Raw genomic sequence first — 16344 nt, forward strand, 5'->3', positions numbered from 1 at the left:
CTTTGGAACACTCTTTATAAGAACCGGATCATTTTAAAAATCATTCATAAAATCGGCAATCTTAAAAATTAACAGTCTTTAAAATTTATGTACATTTGGTGTATCAAACCGATGTAATCAAAACGATGGTAAACTATCAAAAAATAGGCTGGTCGTACAAAAACACACTTTTACAATATTATTTAATTTTATTTTTCTACAACTAAGCAAAAAGTATCATGTTTTCGCTTCGAAACGAAAGCAAAAGGTTGAACAGATGTAAATCAAAAAGGACTTTTTTGATAGTTAAACGGGGTGTTAATGAGGTTTATCTCAGTTTCAAGTATAGGTATTTTAGTTAAGATAGACTTCCCCGTTATCGGGACAGTTTAGTATTACACTTTATGAATACCTACGTTACGATGCCATGTGTTAATAATCATGGGGGTTAATATTGACACCTATGAGAACAAGTGGACGACTGAAACTAAAGCAAAAGAAAACATACCCTTTCATTCGTGAGTTAGAGGCTAAGGCCGCAGTTTAATTTGAACGCTTGGGTTTGGGCTTTGATTTTATATCGAATTTTCTAAAAAATTTAATGTTCTCGAAAATTCATGAGTAATTAGTCTTCGGAACCGACAATGTGACATTAACGCTCCGGTTTTGTTTATTGGGCTTTGAGCTTGTTATATTATGTACCAACCAACTTTGCAAAGTACGGGCTACGGGTCAAAGCTTTTTGAGTGTTTAAAGTGTGTATGCGTGTTTAAAAGTGTCTATAATAATATTCATTCCAATTTATGTATTAAAATTGTATCCAACAGTTTGTCCAGCAGGTAGGCCAATAAATTATTGTAAATATTTTATTATATTATTGTTCTAATTTTAGAATTATGGAAAACAAGCAAAAAAAAATAAAAACACAACTTGTTCAGGACCAAAAATTAAATAATTCACGCGATGTTGCGAATAAAGTACCTGTAAATAAAAGGCGGAAATGTAAAACGGTTCATCCTTCTTTAATAATAGCTGCCTCCAGAGAAGAGAAAATAAGAGCTAAAAAACGTAAATTAAACGCCGAACGTTGCCGTGCTTATCGAAAACGTAATAAAAATTGTGTCCCTTTTTTTATATAATCACCTTCTGAAATAGGCTGTGTAAATGTAAATTATGGGTAATTACTGGCATACTGGCATCACTTTTACAGCCTATTGCCCATTTCCAAAAAACGGACCAATAAAAACAAACTCAGTATGGCAATCAAGTAATTTACTTAATATGGTACCTACATTGGGCGAATAAAATAGGTATAGGGCTAACAGATCTAAAAGATACTTATTGCCTAATATTGTAATTAATAAATATTGTGACCCCGATCGCACTTTCTATCTATTAAAAATTAATGATTATTGTTATTAAACTTTTTACTTATTTGTAACTTATTTGACAACCGCAAATCATACGGTTACGGTATGCCTCGTAACTGTTGTTAAAATATGAATTAAAAAGGACACAAGTCTATAGTAAGTCCATTCCGAGTAAAAAATTAAGCTTAAGAGGCCGTTACAGTGCCAGGTACAATAATTAAGAAATTGTTGGCCGGAGTGTACCAAGCGTTAAAATCCGAAAGAATTACTGTGAAAGGGTATGGGTACGCCTACTTTTGTCAAAGTTTGTCAGGTTGTATCTAGGAGTTATCTTATCGGAGGTCATAAAATGATTTGGTTATTTTCAATACGCCCATGATACTTGCGCGAGTTGCAAGATCTGTGAATTTTTTTTAATAATTGCTATTGAGCGGGGGATATGTGTGGCTTGCGACACTGTTCTGATGCTTGTTCCAGGATTATCTTCGAAATAGTTGAAGACGTTTTCCAAGTTAGGATTTGCTAGTGACCTGCCTTGTCCAGGAGCTCTTCGAAAACTTCCATTTTCACATAAGTTACTTTTTTTGTCATAATTTTTTTTTTGTCTTGAAGGGTAATTTTTAGGGGCTGAAAAATTATACTTTAAAAATTTTAGTTCGCAAGAAGAATTCCATTAGAGGTGGTTATTTAAAGGGTTAAATTAAATTCAACTTCAATTAAGTTTTGCTGATTTTATATTAAAATTTTGCAAAAATAGGAAAAATTATATATTTTTCGTCCTTAGACCACAGAGGTGATTTTCACCTCTTAAAACTAAAAAGGCAGGACTTTGCTTACGTAAAATTTAATTTATAGGACAAAAACAAATAAATCCTTAAAAAAACACTAGATTTTTCCTCTCCATGCCCTTTAATTTAATGCAGAAAAAACACACCCCCATGAAATTTCACCCTACCTACTACAATCGTTTCATTTATATGGGCCCAAAAACTAGTTTATATCCTACGCAATTTTTTATCAATTGACAACAAAAGCTGGACATCACATAATTCGACGCCAAAAAAGAAAAATTTTACGGGATTTTAATTGCTACCGCTCGGACTGCACGGAATTTAATTAGTAACTAAATTCATAAATAATTTAATGGATGCCCGGGAGTGGCATAGAAAAGTGCTTAAATTAGATGCTAGCGCGTAAGTCTACATATGTAAATAAATGGAAAAATTTTAAAGGGGGGCAGATTAATAAAGAAATTGAGATAAAAATAAACAATTATAAAAGCTTTAGCAATAATAATATATTTAGGTATTTTATACAATGTTTATTATATCGATTATGAGGTATATATGTACATGCAAGGCATTGATGCAGTAATTGCAAAAAAAAGATTTGGTAGGCGACTTTAGAGTTTAAAATTTTAAAAAATATTTAAGACCAAAAATGTCTTTTGTTATTCCAAAGACGGGAACCAAATTTCATTAGACACAGCAACACTTTTATCAAAAAGCATCATTTTTTAAGCCAACAATCATTAATAAACAATTTCCTGCTTTCATCAGTCTTAATAATTCACATTAAAATGCAAGGTGGCAATTTACCAGCAGCAAGAGTTCTCTTTAATTTTCCTTATCAATTAAATTTCTAGTGACATTTATAAAATTTACGAAAACTCCATGAGAGGCAACACATAACAGCATTTTTTATATATGTATGTAATCAACCTGGAATGTAAAATATTTAAAAATAAAATATAATTATTTTTTGGCATCCATATCAGTATACTGCTCATCTATTTTATTACTAGTGACTATAACAGGCCGTGGGTTTTTAACAGGAGTTTCGTAACCCACCACGCTCTCTTTCATGTTTGCGTTCAATAGTTTCTCCTCGCTGCAGGGTTTTTCAACGTCATTTTTCAAAAAATTCACCTTTTCATCTGAACCTAAAATATGATCAGAAACAGGCAAAATTCGATAAGCAAATGTCTTACTCACCAGTGTCTTGCTCTATAGAGAAATTGGTAAAATAGCTCTTATTAATGATGGAGTTATCAGACAAGTCCAAATAATTCACGTTGTCAGTCAATAAATTGTCGAAACAGTGATAGAGTTCCAGAAATGAGGGTCGGTCCTCTGGACTGCTGTGCCAGCAGCGGTTCATTACTGAGTATCTAGGAAAAAGAGAGAAAATTCCGAAATGTTTAATTAAAATTCCTGGCAGCAGCTAATTTTCTAAACCGGATCAGAGTCGTTTAACTAGATATTAAACTCTTTTAATAACCACCTGGAAATGGCAGATTATTAGGTTTAAAATTAAATTTTACGGAGATAAGGCACTGTTGGGTAAAATATGCCATATAAAAGTAAATTTAGTTTCCAAGCAAAATTACTGGAAAATATGAAAAAAACGCATTTTTTAGATCATTGAGTCGATGAGTCAAAATTCATTTAGTTGCAGGAATATTTATAGATTTTCTCTAATTTTTGAAGAATTTTGATCATAAATAAGTCATTTAATCCTAAATTTTCTCTCAATACATTGAATCAGCTTGAATTTCTGGAAAAGTTAATTTTTCTACATTTCAGGCATTTTTGATATCATTTAAGCCTGTATTGGAATTTTTAATTTTATTCCAGGTGTTTCAGCTTAATTATCTATTATTTCTAAGGATGTAGAGTAATTTTATGTATCTTTCAGGCATTTTTGTATGGACCAATAGTACGCATTTTTTTTACACATTCCAGGTATTTAGAGTCAATTTTTCTATATTCCAGGCATTTTTCACGTCATTTAAACCTGTAGTGAAACTTTCAATTTTATTCCAGGTATTTGAGTTTAATTATCTATTCAATCCGGGAATCTAGAGTAATTTTGTGCGTCTTTCAGGCATTTGAAGGCATTTTTGTATAGACCAGGAGTACGCATTACTTTTTTACACATTCCAGGTATTTAAAGTCAATGTTTATAAATTGCAGGCATTTTATAAATAATTCAAACCTATGATGAAAATTTATTCCAGGCATTTGAGTTTAATTTTCTATGTATTCCGGGGATCTAGAGTAATTTTGGTGTCTTTCAGGCATTTAAAGGCATTTTTGTATAGACCAGGATTAGTTTTTTACCTTTTTACAAAAAATTGCAATTGCATTACTTTTTTACACATTCCAGGTATTTAAAGTCAAATTTTATAAATTCCAGGCATTATATAAGTCATTCAAACCTATAGTGAAAATTTAAATGTTATTCCAGGCATTTGAGCTTAGTTTTCTATATATTCCGAGGATCCAGAGTAATTTTGTGTGTCTGCCAGGCATTCGAAGGCATCTTTGTACATGTCCAGGTATACGCCGTCCTTTTTTACACGTTTCAGGTATTTAGAGTCAATTTTCATAGATTCCAGGCATTTTATAGGTCTTTGGAACCTATGGTGGAACTCTCAATTTTATTTTAGGCATTTGAACTTACTTTTCTATACATTTCGGAGATCTAGAGTAATTGTGTGTGTCTTCGAGGCATTTGAAGATGTTTTTATACGTACCAGGGATACGCATTTCTTTTTTATACATTCCAGATATTTAAGACCAATTTTTCGATATTCCACGTATTTGAGCTAAATTATCTATAGATTCCGATAGATAGATCTAAAGGAATTTTGTGTGCCTTCCCACACATTCGAAGGCATTTTTATACGTGTTTAAACAAACACAGTCTATTTTTCAACATTTCAGGGATTTAGAGTCAATTTTTATATATTCCAGGCATGTTGCATGTTATTCAAACCTGTGGTGGAACTTTAAATTTAATTCCAGGTATTTGAGATTAATTATTTATTCATTCCGGGGATCTAGAGTAATTTTGGGTGTCATTCAGGTATTTAAAGGCATTTTTGTACGTATCAGGGTTACGCAGTTCTTTTTTATACATTCCAGGTATTTAGAGTTAATTTTCATAGATTCCAGGCATTTTATAGGTCATTGGAACCTATGGTGGAACTCTCAATTTTATTTTAGGCATTTGAACTTACTCTTCTATACATTCCGGGGATCTAGAATAATTTTGTGTGTCGTCCAGGCATTTGAAGATATTTTTGTACGTACAACGGATACGCATTCCTTTTTTATACATTCCAGATATGTCAAGCCAATATTTCTATATTCCAGGTATTGTGCTTAATTATCTATGCATTCCAGGGATCTAAAGGAATTTTGTGTGTTTTCCAGATATTCGAAGGCATTTCTATACGTGTTTAAACAAACACAGTCTATTTTTACACATTTCAGGGATTTAGAGTCAAATTTTATGTATTCCAGGCATGTTGCATGTCATTCAAACCTGTGGTGAAACTTTAAATTTAATTCCAGGTATTTGAGATTAATTATTTATTCATTCCGGGGATCTAGAATAATTTTGGGTGTCATTCAGGCATTCAAAGGCATTTTTGTATAGACCAGGATTACTTTTTTACCTTTTTAGAAAAAATTGCAATTGCATTACTTTTTTACACATTCCAGGTATTTAAAGTCAAATTTTATAAATTCCAGGCATTATATAAGTCATTCCAACCTATGGTGAAAATTTAAATGTTATTCCAGGCATTTGAGCTTAGTTTTCTATATATTCCGAGGATCCAGAGTAATTTTGTGTGTCTTCCAGGCATTCGAAGGCATCTTTGTACATGTCCAGGTATACGCCGTCCTTTTTTACACGTTTTAGGTATTTAGAGTCAATTTTCATAGATTTCAGGCATTTTATAGGTTATTGGAACCTATGGTGGAACTCTCATTTTTATTTTAGGCATTTGAACTTAATTTTCTATACATTCCGGGGATCTAGAATAATTTTGTGTGTCTTCCAGGTATTTGAAGATATTTTTGTACGTACCAGGAATACGCATTCCTTTTTTATACATTCCAGATATTTCAAGCCAATTTTTCTATATTCCAGGTATTGTGCTTAATTATCTATGCATTCCAGGGATCTAAAGGAATTTTGTGTGTTTTCCAGATATTCGAAGGCATTTCTATACGTGTTTAAACAAACACAGTCTATTTTTAAATATTTCAGGTATTTAGAGTCAGTTTTTATATATTTCAGGCATGTTGCATGTCATTCAAACTTGTGTTGAAACTTTCAATTTTATTCCAGGCATTTGCACTTAGTTTTCTATGTATTCCCAGGCTCTAGAGTAATTTTGTGTATCTTCCAGGCATTCGAATACATACGCAGACATACGCAGTCCTTTTTTAACATTTCAGGTATTAAAAGTCGATGTTTATATATTCCTGGCAGTTTATATGTCACCATAAGTTTGAACGATGTACAAAATCAAATTTTACGTTACAAATTACTAAAAATTTTCTCACTTTTTGAATAAGTCATCAAATTCGCTGGACTTCCATTTCCAGACCTTTTATATTTTCTCCATTCTACGTAAGAAATTTTAAAGAAATCAATGCCATAATCGACCCAAAATGTTTCAATTTGTCTCCAGACTATAAAAAAAATACTTACAGGGCTGCAGAACAATTGGGTGGCCTCTCCATCCTATATCCTTGCTTCAACAAATTATACAAGTTATGCACTTGGATACCTGGATAAGGGCTCGCTCCTAAAGTGACCAATTCCCAAATCAGAATTCCAAAACTCCACACGTCTGATTTTGTGGTATATACGTGGTCAGCCAGTGATTCTGGAGCCATCCACTTAACAGGAACTAAAAACACATGAGTGTTCTGATAAAATGGCGAAGGATCAAATTGTTCTGATAAAATGATGAAGGATCAGCAAGGAGCATAAGCGATTTCCGATAAAAATCAATTGCTCGCAGCTTTTACTGACCAGATGGTGAAGGCTTTATTACCTCGTCCTTTGCTCTTCTTGAAATAGGCGTTATCTTCATATATGTCCCTTGTCAGTCCAAAATCAGAGATCTTGCAGACTTTATTCTCTGCCAGAAGGATATTCCTGGCAGCCAAATCTCTATGGACCAACTAAAAAGCCAAAACAATCATCCAGGTTGTATACAACACTCGTCTTACCTTGATGTCACTCAGGTAGGACATACCACTGGCAATTTGTCTTGCAAAAGACAAAATGTCTCTTGGGGTGACCTTATGGTTGGAGTTGCCTTCGATATCACCCGCTTCACTTGCTGCTATCACGTGTCTGCTTCGTCTCAAGTGATTTCTGCAAATAAACTCTTAGTAAACTTTCTAGACTGTTAAACAATAGTACCGTAAGGATCCAAATATGGCATATTCAATGATAACATACAGAGGCCCATCGTCTGAACAAACTCCCAATAGTTGTATTACGTGGGGATGATGGACCTCTTTTAATAGCTGGAACTCTGAGAACAGGTCGTTATAGTCTTGCTTTCTGGCGTCATCTTTAAGGGTTTTCACTGCTACTAAAGAATATCCTGAAACATCAAATTAAAATAGTTTCAAGCTTATATGGTATTTTAGTCACCTGGTCTTCCAGCAATATTAAAAGCTTTTGCTTTCAAGACCTTTCCAAACTCTCCCTCGCCAAGCACTTGCTCGATGAATAATTGGTGTCTGGAAAATTTCCATTTTGGATCCACCTTAACCAATAAAAGAATTTGTAAATGATATCTCATCTGTGTGCAAGCTTCTTACCCTAATATGTCTGACTCCATTTGGACTATTATTGTCCAAGCTGCTGCTCATCTGAAAGTTCAGCACCAAAGGTTCAGAAGCAACGTGTCGATCGACATAGTCGGAAAATGGCGTTTCCGCCTCCGGTAAGTTGTCCATATACTTCCCCTTATACATTTTCTTAGTCTTGATGAGTTTCCAGATGACAATACATCCCAGCGCCAAGATTATTAGAGACGCTCCTCCACTAGCAAAAAGGATACAGTCAGTGTCACAGAGAACGTCGCTTTCTTCTGAAAAACTGAATTAACCATCTATTTCCTCAACTTTTATAGTGGAAAACCTTTTTTCTCCTGGGTCCTCACCAACCCCTCCTTCACATTGGGCTTTTTAGTGTCATTTTTTGGAGGATTACACGAACATCCCATATGACAAACCAGCACTCCATCGCACTCCTCCACACCCCTTCCAGTCTTCGGATTAATCACCGAAGGAAAACTTACACCTAAAATTCACCTAAACATCATCTTATTTAGTAACTGGGGCATATTATCAGTACGTTCTGAGCAATCTTGAGGGCAAAGGTACTCGACATCGAGCATCTCCAAGGAGTCACACTTGTTATCCGGACAATACACCGGATCTGGTGTACAAGTGTGATAAAAAACTGTTTCGCTGCTTATTATTCGATCATCTCCACGCCAAATGCATCTCTTTAGTTGAGATCTGAAATGAGGGAGATATATTAGGAAGTGAGAGAAGCCCTAACCATCTTAAGATTTTTAACGCAAGCTGAGGGTCTTATGGCAAGAGTTTCCATCTGAAAACTTGAGCGGATATCCTCGGAACTCCACTCATCACTCTCGTAAGAGAAGCTCCACCCACCTTAAACGTTTAAACACAAGCTGAAGGCATTATGGGAGGAGTTTCCACCCAAAAACCTGGTCGGTAAACCTCGGGACTCCGCCTATTACCGCTTTAGGTAATAGAAATATTAGAATTCAAATTTAGGGCTTTATGGGAAAGGTCTTCAGATGAAAAATAAGCCGGAAAGCCTCGGCCCATCACACTTGTGAGAAAAACTCAATTTACCTTTTAAACGCAAACTGAAGAAGGTCTCATGGAAGGAGTTTCATATGAAAACTTGATCCGATATCCTCGGGACTCCGCCCATCACCTACCTTTATAGGAAAAACCCCACCCACATTAAGCCTTTAACCGCACAAACTGAACGCATTATGGGAGGAGCTTCCACCCGAAAACCTGGTCGGTAAACCTCGGGACTCCGCCTATTGTTTATATAAAAGAAGCTTTGGAACGCACAAGCTGAGGGCCTTTTGGGAGGAGCTTTTATCTGAAAACTTGGTCGGTAAACCTCGAGACTTCGCCTATTACCGCTTTAGGTAATAGAAGTATTAGAATTCAAATTTAGGGCTTTATGGGAAAGGTCTTCAGATGAAAAATAAGTCGGGAAGCCTCGGGACTCCGCCCATTACCTCTATAGGAAAAACCTTACCCACATTAAGCCTTTAAACGCATATACTGACTTGTGGGTGAGGCTTCCACTCGAATACTGGATCAAGTAACTTCGGAACTCCACCCATAACTCTTGTAAGAGAAGCTCCACCCACCTTAAACCTTTAAAGACATACTGAAGGCATTATGGGAGGAGCTTCCACCCGAAAACCTGGTCGGTAAACCTCGGGACTCCGCCTATTACCTATATAAAAGAAGCTTTTGAACGCACAACCTAAGGGTCTTGTGGGTGGAGCTTCCACTCGAAAACCTGATTGGGACTCCACCTTTCTGTATCAACTATCATGAATTTTAGTACCTAGTTTGGACACTGTTGGCTCCACCAGTACCTTGACCGCAGAAACTCTTCCTTTCACAAGATTTGGCTGTGTCCTTGGAGGCGCAGCTCTCCCACTCCATCGGTGAACTTCCCAAAGTATCACAGGTTGTGACCGTTTCATTGATTATCTTGACTTCTATTTCTTCGCTTTGGGACACGTTGTTCTTTGTCCAAGAGATGTTTAAGCTGGAAAAGTTGGTTATACACCTTGGCACCTGGAGACTGGGTGGTGAAACTTACGTGATGGTGTTCACAGGTGACTCTCGGATAGCTTTGGAGTCTGCCACGTAGATGATGCCTTCGTGGGTGATGTTGAAAGGGTTGTTTTCCACGTTCGTGGTTGTACATTTGAAGTTTGTCATGCTGGAGGGTGAGTGTGGTTGGGTTACTCTGGCGTAAGCAGCGGCAGTCCTAGAAGAATTCAGTTTTTTTTTTTGGGGCACTACTACTTAAAAAGCTGAATATTTGAAAAACTAGTATTCAGATTAAGTTGGACCCTGAATAAAATTTTTAGGGAAAGCTTTTTTGCATAATATGCTTTTTATTTCATGCGAATACCTCTGTAACTTTTTTAGTTATTGGACTTTGAAGTGAGACTTGATGATCAATTTTTTTTTGTGGACTTTACTATCTATAAAGCTCTATAGATCAAAAACTACTTTTCATTTTAATTCGAACAATTAATGACATTTGTAAAGAACAGCTTACTTAATAATATTCTTTTTATTACATGTGAATATCTCTACAACTTTTTTAGTTGTTGAAGTTTGAAATGGGAGTTGCAGATCAAGTTTTTTCGGGCACTACTTGAAATATGTGACTTTTTAAGTGGGACTGTCTAACAAGGCTAAATTATAAGAATATTCTTGTAAAATAAAAAAACAGAATATTCTTTAAAAAATATATTAGGCAGTCAAAGCTTTTTAAGTAATAATTTTAGAAGTATTGAGCATTTGTAGTAGAGCTGCCTACAAAAAATTTTCAAAGGAACCTCCTTCTTAAAACCCCAATATCTAAATAACTAATGGAAATATTCTTATGTAGTAAAAAGCAGAATATTCAAAGGAATATTCGTTAAAAAATTCGTTAAGCAATTAAAGCTTACCTAGCAATATTTTTTAACATATTGGGCTTTTTAAATGGAACTGTTCTTGTAAGGATTATTTAGGGTACCACTTATTTAAACCCCAATATCTAAGAAATTATCAGGAATATTTTTATGAAATAAAAACAAAAATATTCAGGCGAATATTCTTTAAAATATTAGTTAAGCAATCAGAGCTTTCCAAGTAATACTTTTTGAATTATATGACTTTTTATCTAGAGGCGTCTAAAGAAATTCATCTATAAAAAACAACAAAATTCCCAAACTTGGAAAGTTGATTACAAGAAAACTATCAAAGATATTTGAAAAATTCCATCGGTTTTATTAACGGAATAATTAATAAAATTTGTAAAAAACACTTTACTGGATAACATCCTTTTTATTCCATGCAAATATCTCCACAACTTTTTGACATTTTGAACCTTCTATATTACCTTAATATCTTGCTGTTGTTATTGAAAATATAGGACCGTTTGATACGTTTGGTTCCACATTTAATAGTCACATTAATAAATCCCTAAAAATATTTTTTTAAATAATTTTTTATTGTTTTTTAAATTAATACCTACCGTAATATTATTCTCCTTAATGCAATTTTTATTCGTGTTTTCCAGTGCTGCCATAAAACTCAAATCGTTTTTAAGATTTTTGGTTTTTGTGGCTGTTAAAGCTGTAAATAATTTAATAAATATAAATATTATTCATAAATTCACTTACTGTAATGTATAATAGTCCCGTTTCTTCCCTCTCTGGAATCCTGGAATTCTAACAAATTTGGCGATAGATAGTCAGCAACTGTTTGGTCTTTTATGTAGGCCTTATAAGTGTTTACCCCCTTAGCGCTTTTATCTAGAAATAGCATCACCTGAAAGGTCTCTCCCTAAAATAGAAGAGAATTTTAGTTAATTTTTCAGCAATTTCTCTTCCATATTCCAGGCCATAGATTTTTCTCCAATGTCAGTAAGTCAAGTTGCAGATTTTGTGCCTTTTTTCTTAAGGTTACTGAGCTAATGATTTTTGACCAATTTTAGGCATTCTTTTCTTTAAATTGCAGGCATAGATTTACATCTTCAAGTAGTCTAATAATTAGTATGAATTTTCTCAAGTGGGACTAAATCCAAGAAAGTTAGTGGGCTGAAATTTGGACCATAGATTCTTCAATTAAAATCATTTGATACTTATCGTATCATTTTTTCAAACAAAAAAAATTTAAATAAAGAAATCAGTCTTGAAAATTCTCAAAAGAAAAATGAAATTTCAGGAACAAAATGCTGATCCAATTTCAGGCATTTAAGCTATAATTTATCCAGTAATTGAACAAATGATTTTTTAAATTCCAGGCCGTTGAGACATAATTCTCTTTCTAATTTCAGGCATAGATTTATTTGCTAATTAAGAATTGAATTTCCTCAAGGTTTCTTATAAATTTCCAAGGATCCAAGACCAAATTTTCGTTTAATTTTAGGCTTATTAAGCAGTTAACCCATCAATTACTATGGCATCAACTCCAGGCAGTTGAGCTGTAACTCTCAGATAATCCATGAGTCTTCTAATATTTCAATAAGAAATTCAAAACGTCTTACCTTTAATATTTTTTTACTATCCAGTTTTATGATACTTTCAGGATCTTGTGGCACTGGCACTGTACACTCCTCCTCAAACCTAATATCCACCGTTTTAATAAATTTTTTTGTCCTTTCGTTAGCTAATAAGGTACATTCCAAATTAGCTTCAAATTTACCAACTCTTCCTGCTTTGACTCCTATAGTCCAGAAAGCGGAATCGGAGTCCGGAGGGTATAATTTGACAAAATCCGCACCTGAAAACCATTATTGATTAATTTCAATGTGTAAATAAATTGTTTACTGGCCTACAATAAACACATAGGCAATCAGTCAGGTGCAATTGAAATTATAATAAATCACACACATTCACCCAGAAATCCACAATAATACACTTAATAGTAGCCAAAAAATATGTTTTTTCCCACCTCTTATTACGTCATATTTAATATTCCCGACGTTACATAAATCGGGATCCTGGGGAGGTCCGATAGTTCCAATTCGTTTATCCTTATCGGGATTAATTAAGTAGGACATATTTTTCCAGAAACAAATGTCCTTCAGCTGATGTTCGTCGCACGTGGACATAGGGGATGTGGTTATCTGAAGTAATAAATTAAACGAAAAAAAAATGACTCCCTGGAAATCCTGCAAAGTGTTAATTTATGTTTACCTTAAGGAGATAGTCCGAGTAAGTTGTATCGAAGAATTTGTGAAGATTTATTGAGGGTTCTACGGGGTTTATACCTGGAATAGAGATGGATTTATATAAGTGAAAATGGGTTGATATAATTTAATAAAAGTTTTTCTAGACAAGTCATAGATTTTGTTTAATTCGACGTAATTCAGCGATAGATGGATTATGGATTTTACGAGATTTAATATTTCAGGCAGTTAAGCCATTGTCTTTTTTCAACATCAGACATAATGTATGTATATTAAAGCTGAATATAACCCAAGGATTATCCTTTGTTATCTTTTATAATTTCAGGCACATAATTTTTGTAGATTTTCCCTTCACATGGTGAAATAATCTAGTATTTAATTCCAGGCAGTTGTTTTCCAATTTTAGATATCAAGTCACATATTCTGCATTTCTTACTTTAATTACACCTTTCAAAGATATAGAGTCTTACACTGCTTTTTATAATAAAATAATTCTTAATTTTGTTTCTAGCATTTTTACGGTCCTACGATAATTTTATTTTAATGGGAAATTGTTGGCAAATATTCCAGGTTATTAAGGTGTTCGAAAATTTTTGTATTCCAGGCAATTGTGAATTAATTCATATATTGTCCCTGCCAGTTTATTTTATTCCAAGTATTTTTCTTCAGGTAGTGACATATTTTTTTTTTAATTTCAAGCAGTTGAAATATGGGATTTTATATAGGATTTCTTTCTTCAGGTGATGGAGTTAATTATTCTTTAATTTTAAACAGTTAAGCCGCAAACTCTGCATTTTGAAAGCACACAATCATGTAGTTGCATTATGGCTTTTCCTATTATTTCCAGGCAGTTAAATAGTTAAAACTCTTTCTATTCCAGGCAGTTTATCCAGAGATATTTTTAATTCAAGGCAGTACAGTTACTGTATTTTTGGATCCTGTAATATTACACGTGAATTATCCAATTTATTTTGTATTCTGGTATATTTATTTGAGTCATAGTTTTACTGGATTTTCACTGAATAATTTATGTCTTAATTCCAGGCAATGGTTTTATAATTTGTTTTCCAATTTTAGGCAGTAAACCAAAGGTTCTGTATTTCTTAGTCAATTTTTCCAAATTGAGACAATTTTTTTCGTTTTAGGTAGTCAAGCCATTAGATTTTTTTCTAATTTTAAGTTGGTATGGCATAGATTTAGTGATTTTTTTCTTTAGATAGTTGAATAATTAATTTTTTAATTTTAGGCAATTATTTTATAAATTATCACATTTCAGGCCGCTAGGACTGAGATTTTGTGGATTTTTTTTCCGATGTTGAAATAATTTGTTTTTTTAATTCCACCGTTGTTTTGCAAAATTTCAGCTAATTTTTAAAACAATAATTTTTTTTACTTTAGGAAGTTTAATAGGTGTAATATTATTGGTATTCCAGGCAGTTGAGCAATAGTTTTCTTACAATTTCAGGCACAAATTTTGTGAATTTTCTCTTCAGATGGTGAAATAATTTTTATTATTTAATTCCAGGCAGTTATTGTCATATTTTTTTTCCAATTTCAGGCAATAAGCCATAGTTTCTGTATTTTTAGGCCCATTTTTCAGCATTTCAGACAATTGAGCCAATTTTTTAAACTAATTTCAGACTTTTGAGGCAGTAGTTCTTTTACAACAGGCATTTAAATGGATGTATTACTATTTGTATTCTAGGCAGTTGAGCAATAGTTTTCTTGCAATTTCAGGCACAAATTTTGTGAATTTTCTCAGATGGCAAAATAATTTTTATTTTTTAATTCCAGACAGTTATAGCCACAATCTGTTTTCCAATTGCAGGCAATAAGCCATAGTTTCTGAATTTTTAGACCCATTTTTTGGTATTTCAGGCAATTGAGGCAATTTTTTAAAATTAATTTCAGACTTTTGAGGCAGTAGTTTTTTTACAACAGAAATTTAAATGGATGTAATACTGTTTGTATTCTAGGCATTTGAGCCCCAATTTTTCTTTCAATTTTCGGTAAATATTACATATATTTTATAAAATTTTTCTTCAGCTGGTGAAACTAATTATTTTTTTTTAATTTCAGGTAATTATTCGATTGTTATTATTTTTCAAGCAAATTTCAGGCACCTAAACTATAGATATTTCTTTAAATAGTTTTTTTTTAATTTTTCCATTCAATTAAAAGTAAATTTTTCTGTATTTTCTTCAATCAAATAGAAAAGTTTTTTTTTTTAATTATGGGTAATTGAGCTATAATTTGTTTACTAATTTTAGTCCTTTGAGATACTACTTTCTTGTGACTTCTTTCACTTTAGAAATAATTTATTTCTTAATTCCAGGCAATTGTTCCATAATTTTTTCCAAGTCACAGATTCTGTATTTTTAAAGGCATTTTTGCTACTCCAAGCCAATTAAGCCATATTTTTTTCAATTAACTTTACATCTGTAAGACATATTTTTTTTTACTGTGAGGCTTTAAATAAGTGTAAAATTATTTGTATTCCAGGCAGTTGAGTCATAGTCTTTTTCCAATTTCAAGTTTTTTCCGTTTTCTGTTCAGATAGTGGAATAATTTATTTTTTTATTCCAGGCAGTTTTTCCAGAGATATTTTTAATTCCAGGCAGTACAGTTAGCAATACTGTATTTTTGGTTCCTGTAATATTACATGCGATCTATCCAAATTTTTTTGTATTCTGGTATATTTATTTGAGTCATAGATTTTTTCCAATTTCAGGCATAATTTTACTGGATTTTCACTGAATAATTTATATCTTAATTCCAGACAATTGTTCAAAGCCATAGATTTAGTGATTTTTTTCTTCAGATGGTTAAACGAGTAATTTTTTTAATTTTAGGCAATTATTTTATAGAACTATCACATTTCAGGCCGCTAGGACTGAGATTTTGTGGATCTTTTTTTCAGATGTTGAAATAATTTGTTTTTTTAATTTTACAGTTGTTTTGCAAAATTTTGGCTAATTTTTAAAACAATATTTTTTTTTACTCTAGGAAGTTTAATAGGTGTAATATTATTGGTATTCCAGGCAGTTGAGCATTAGTTTTCTTACAATTTCAGGCACAAATTTTGTGAATTTTCTCTTCAGATGGTGAAATAATTTTTATTTTTTAATTCCAGACAGTTATAGCCACAATCTGTTTTCCAATTGCAGGCAATAAGTCATGGTTTCTG

At 33.0% G+C, this 16344-nt stretch overlaps 1 protein-coding gene across 4 annotated transcripts in view; it reads right to left on the reverse strand.

Annotated features, from left to right (window-relative positions):
* Positions 1-2621: 2621 nt before the first annotated feature.
* The window catches only part of LOC126742395 (proto-oncogene tyrosine-protein kinase receptor Ret), a 29444-nt gene continuing 15721 nt past the window's right edge, over positions 2622-16344 (reverse strand). The window contains exons 2-19 of one of the 4 annotated variants that reach the window (XM_050449049.1): positions 13165-13238; positions 12920-13094; positions 12513-12748; positions 11647-11809; positions 11499-11590; positions 11364-11446; positions 10065-10235; positions 9804-10010; positions 8529-8695; positions 8313-8474; positions 7991-8262; positions 7821-7935; positions 7584-7770; positions 7388-7535; positions 7210-7339; positions 6861-7062; positions 3344-3519; positions 2622-3291 (exon numbers count right to left, since the gene is read on the reverse strand). In XM_050449049.1, the coding sequence (XP_050305006.1) occupies positions 3104-3291; positions 3344-3519; positions 6861-7062; positions 7210-7339; positions 7388-7535; positions 7584-7770; positions 7821-7935; positions 7991-8262; positions 8313-8474; positions 8529-8695; positions 9804-10010; positions 10065-10235; positions 11364-11446; positions 11499-11590; positions 11647-11809; positions 12513-12748; positions 12920-13094; positions 13165-13238 (2948 nt within the window). In that variant the 3' untranslated portion in view covers positions 2622-3103. Of the gene's footprint in view, positions 3292-3343; positions 3520-6860; positions 7063-7209; positions 7340-7387; positions 7536-7583; positions 7771-7820; positions 7936-7990; positions 8263-8312; positions 8475-8528; positions 8696-9803; positions 10011-10064; positions 10236-11363; positions 11447-11498; positions 11600-11646; positions 11810-12512; positions 12749-12919; positions 13095-13164; positions 13239-16344 lie in introns of all 4 variants that reach the window. The other 3 variants (XM_050449047.1, XM_050449048.1, XM_050449046.1) reach the window with 3 other exon arrangements.

This window comes from Anthonomus grandis, chromosome 11 (assembly GCF_022605725.1).
Source record: "Anthonomus grandis grandis chromosome 11, icAntGran1.3, whole genome shotgun sequence".
NCBI lineage: Eukaryota > Metazoa > Arthropoda > Insecta > Coleoptera > Curculionidae > Anthonomus > Anthonomus grandis.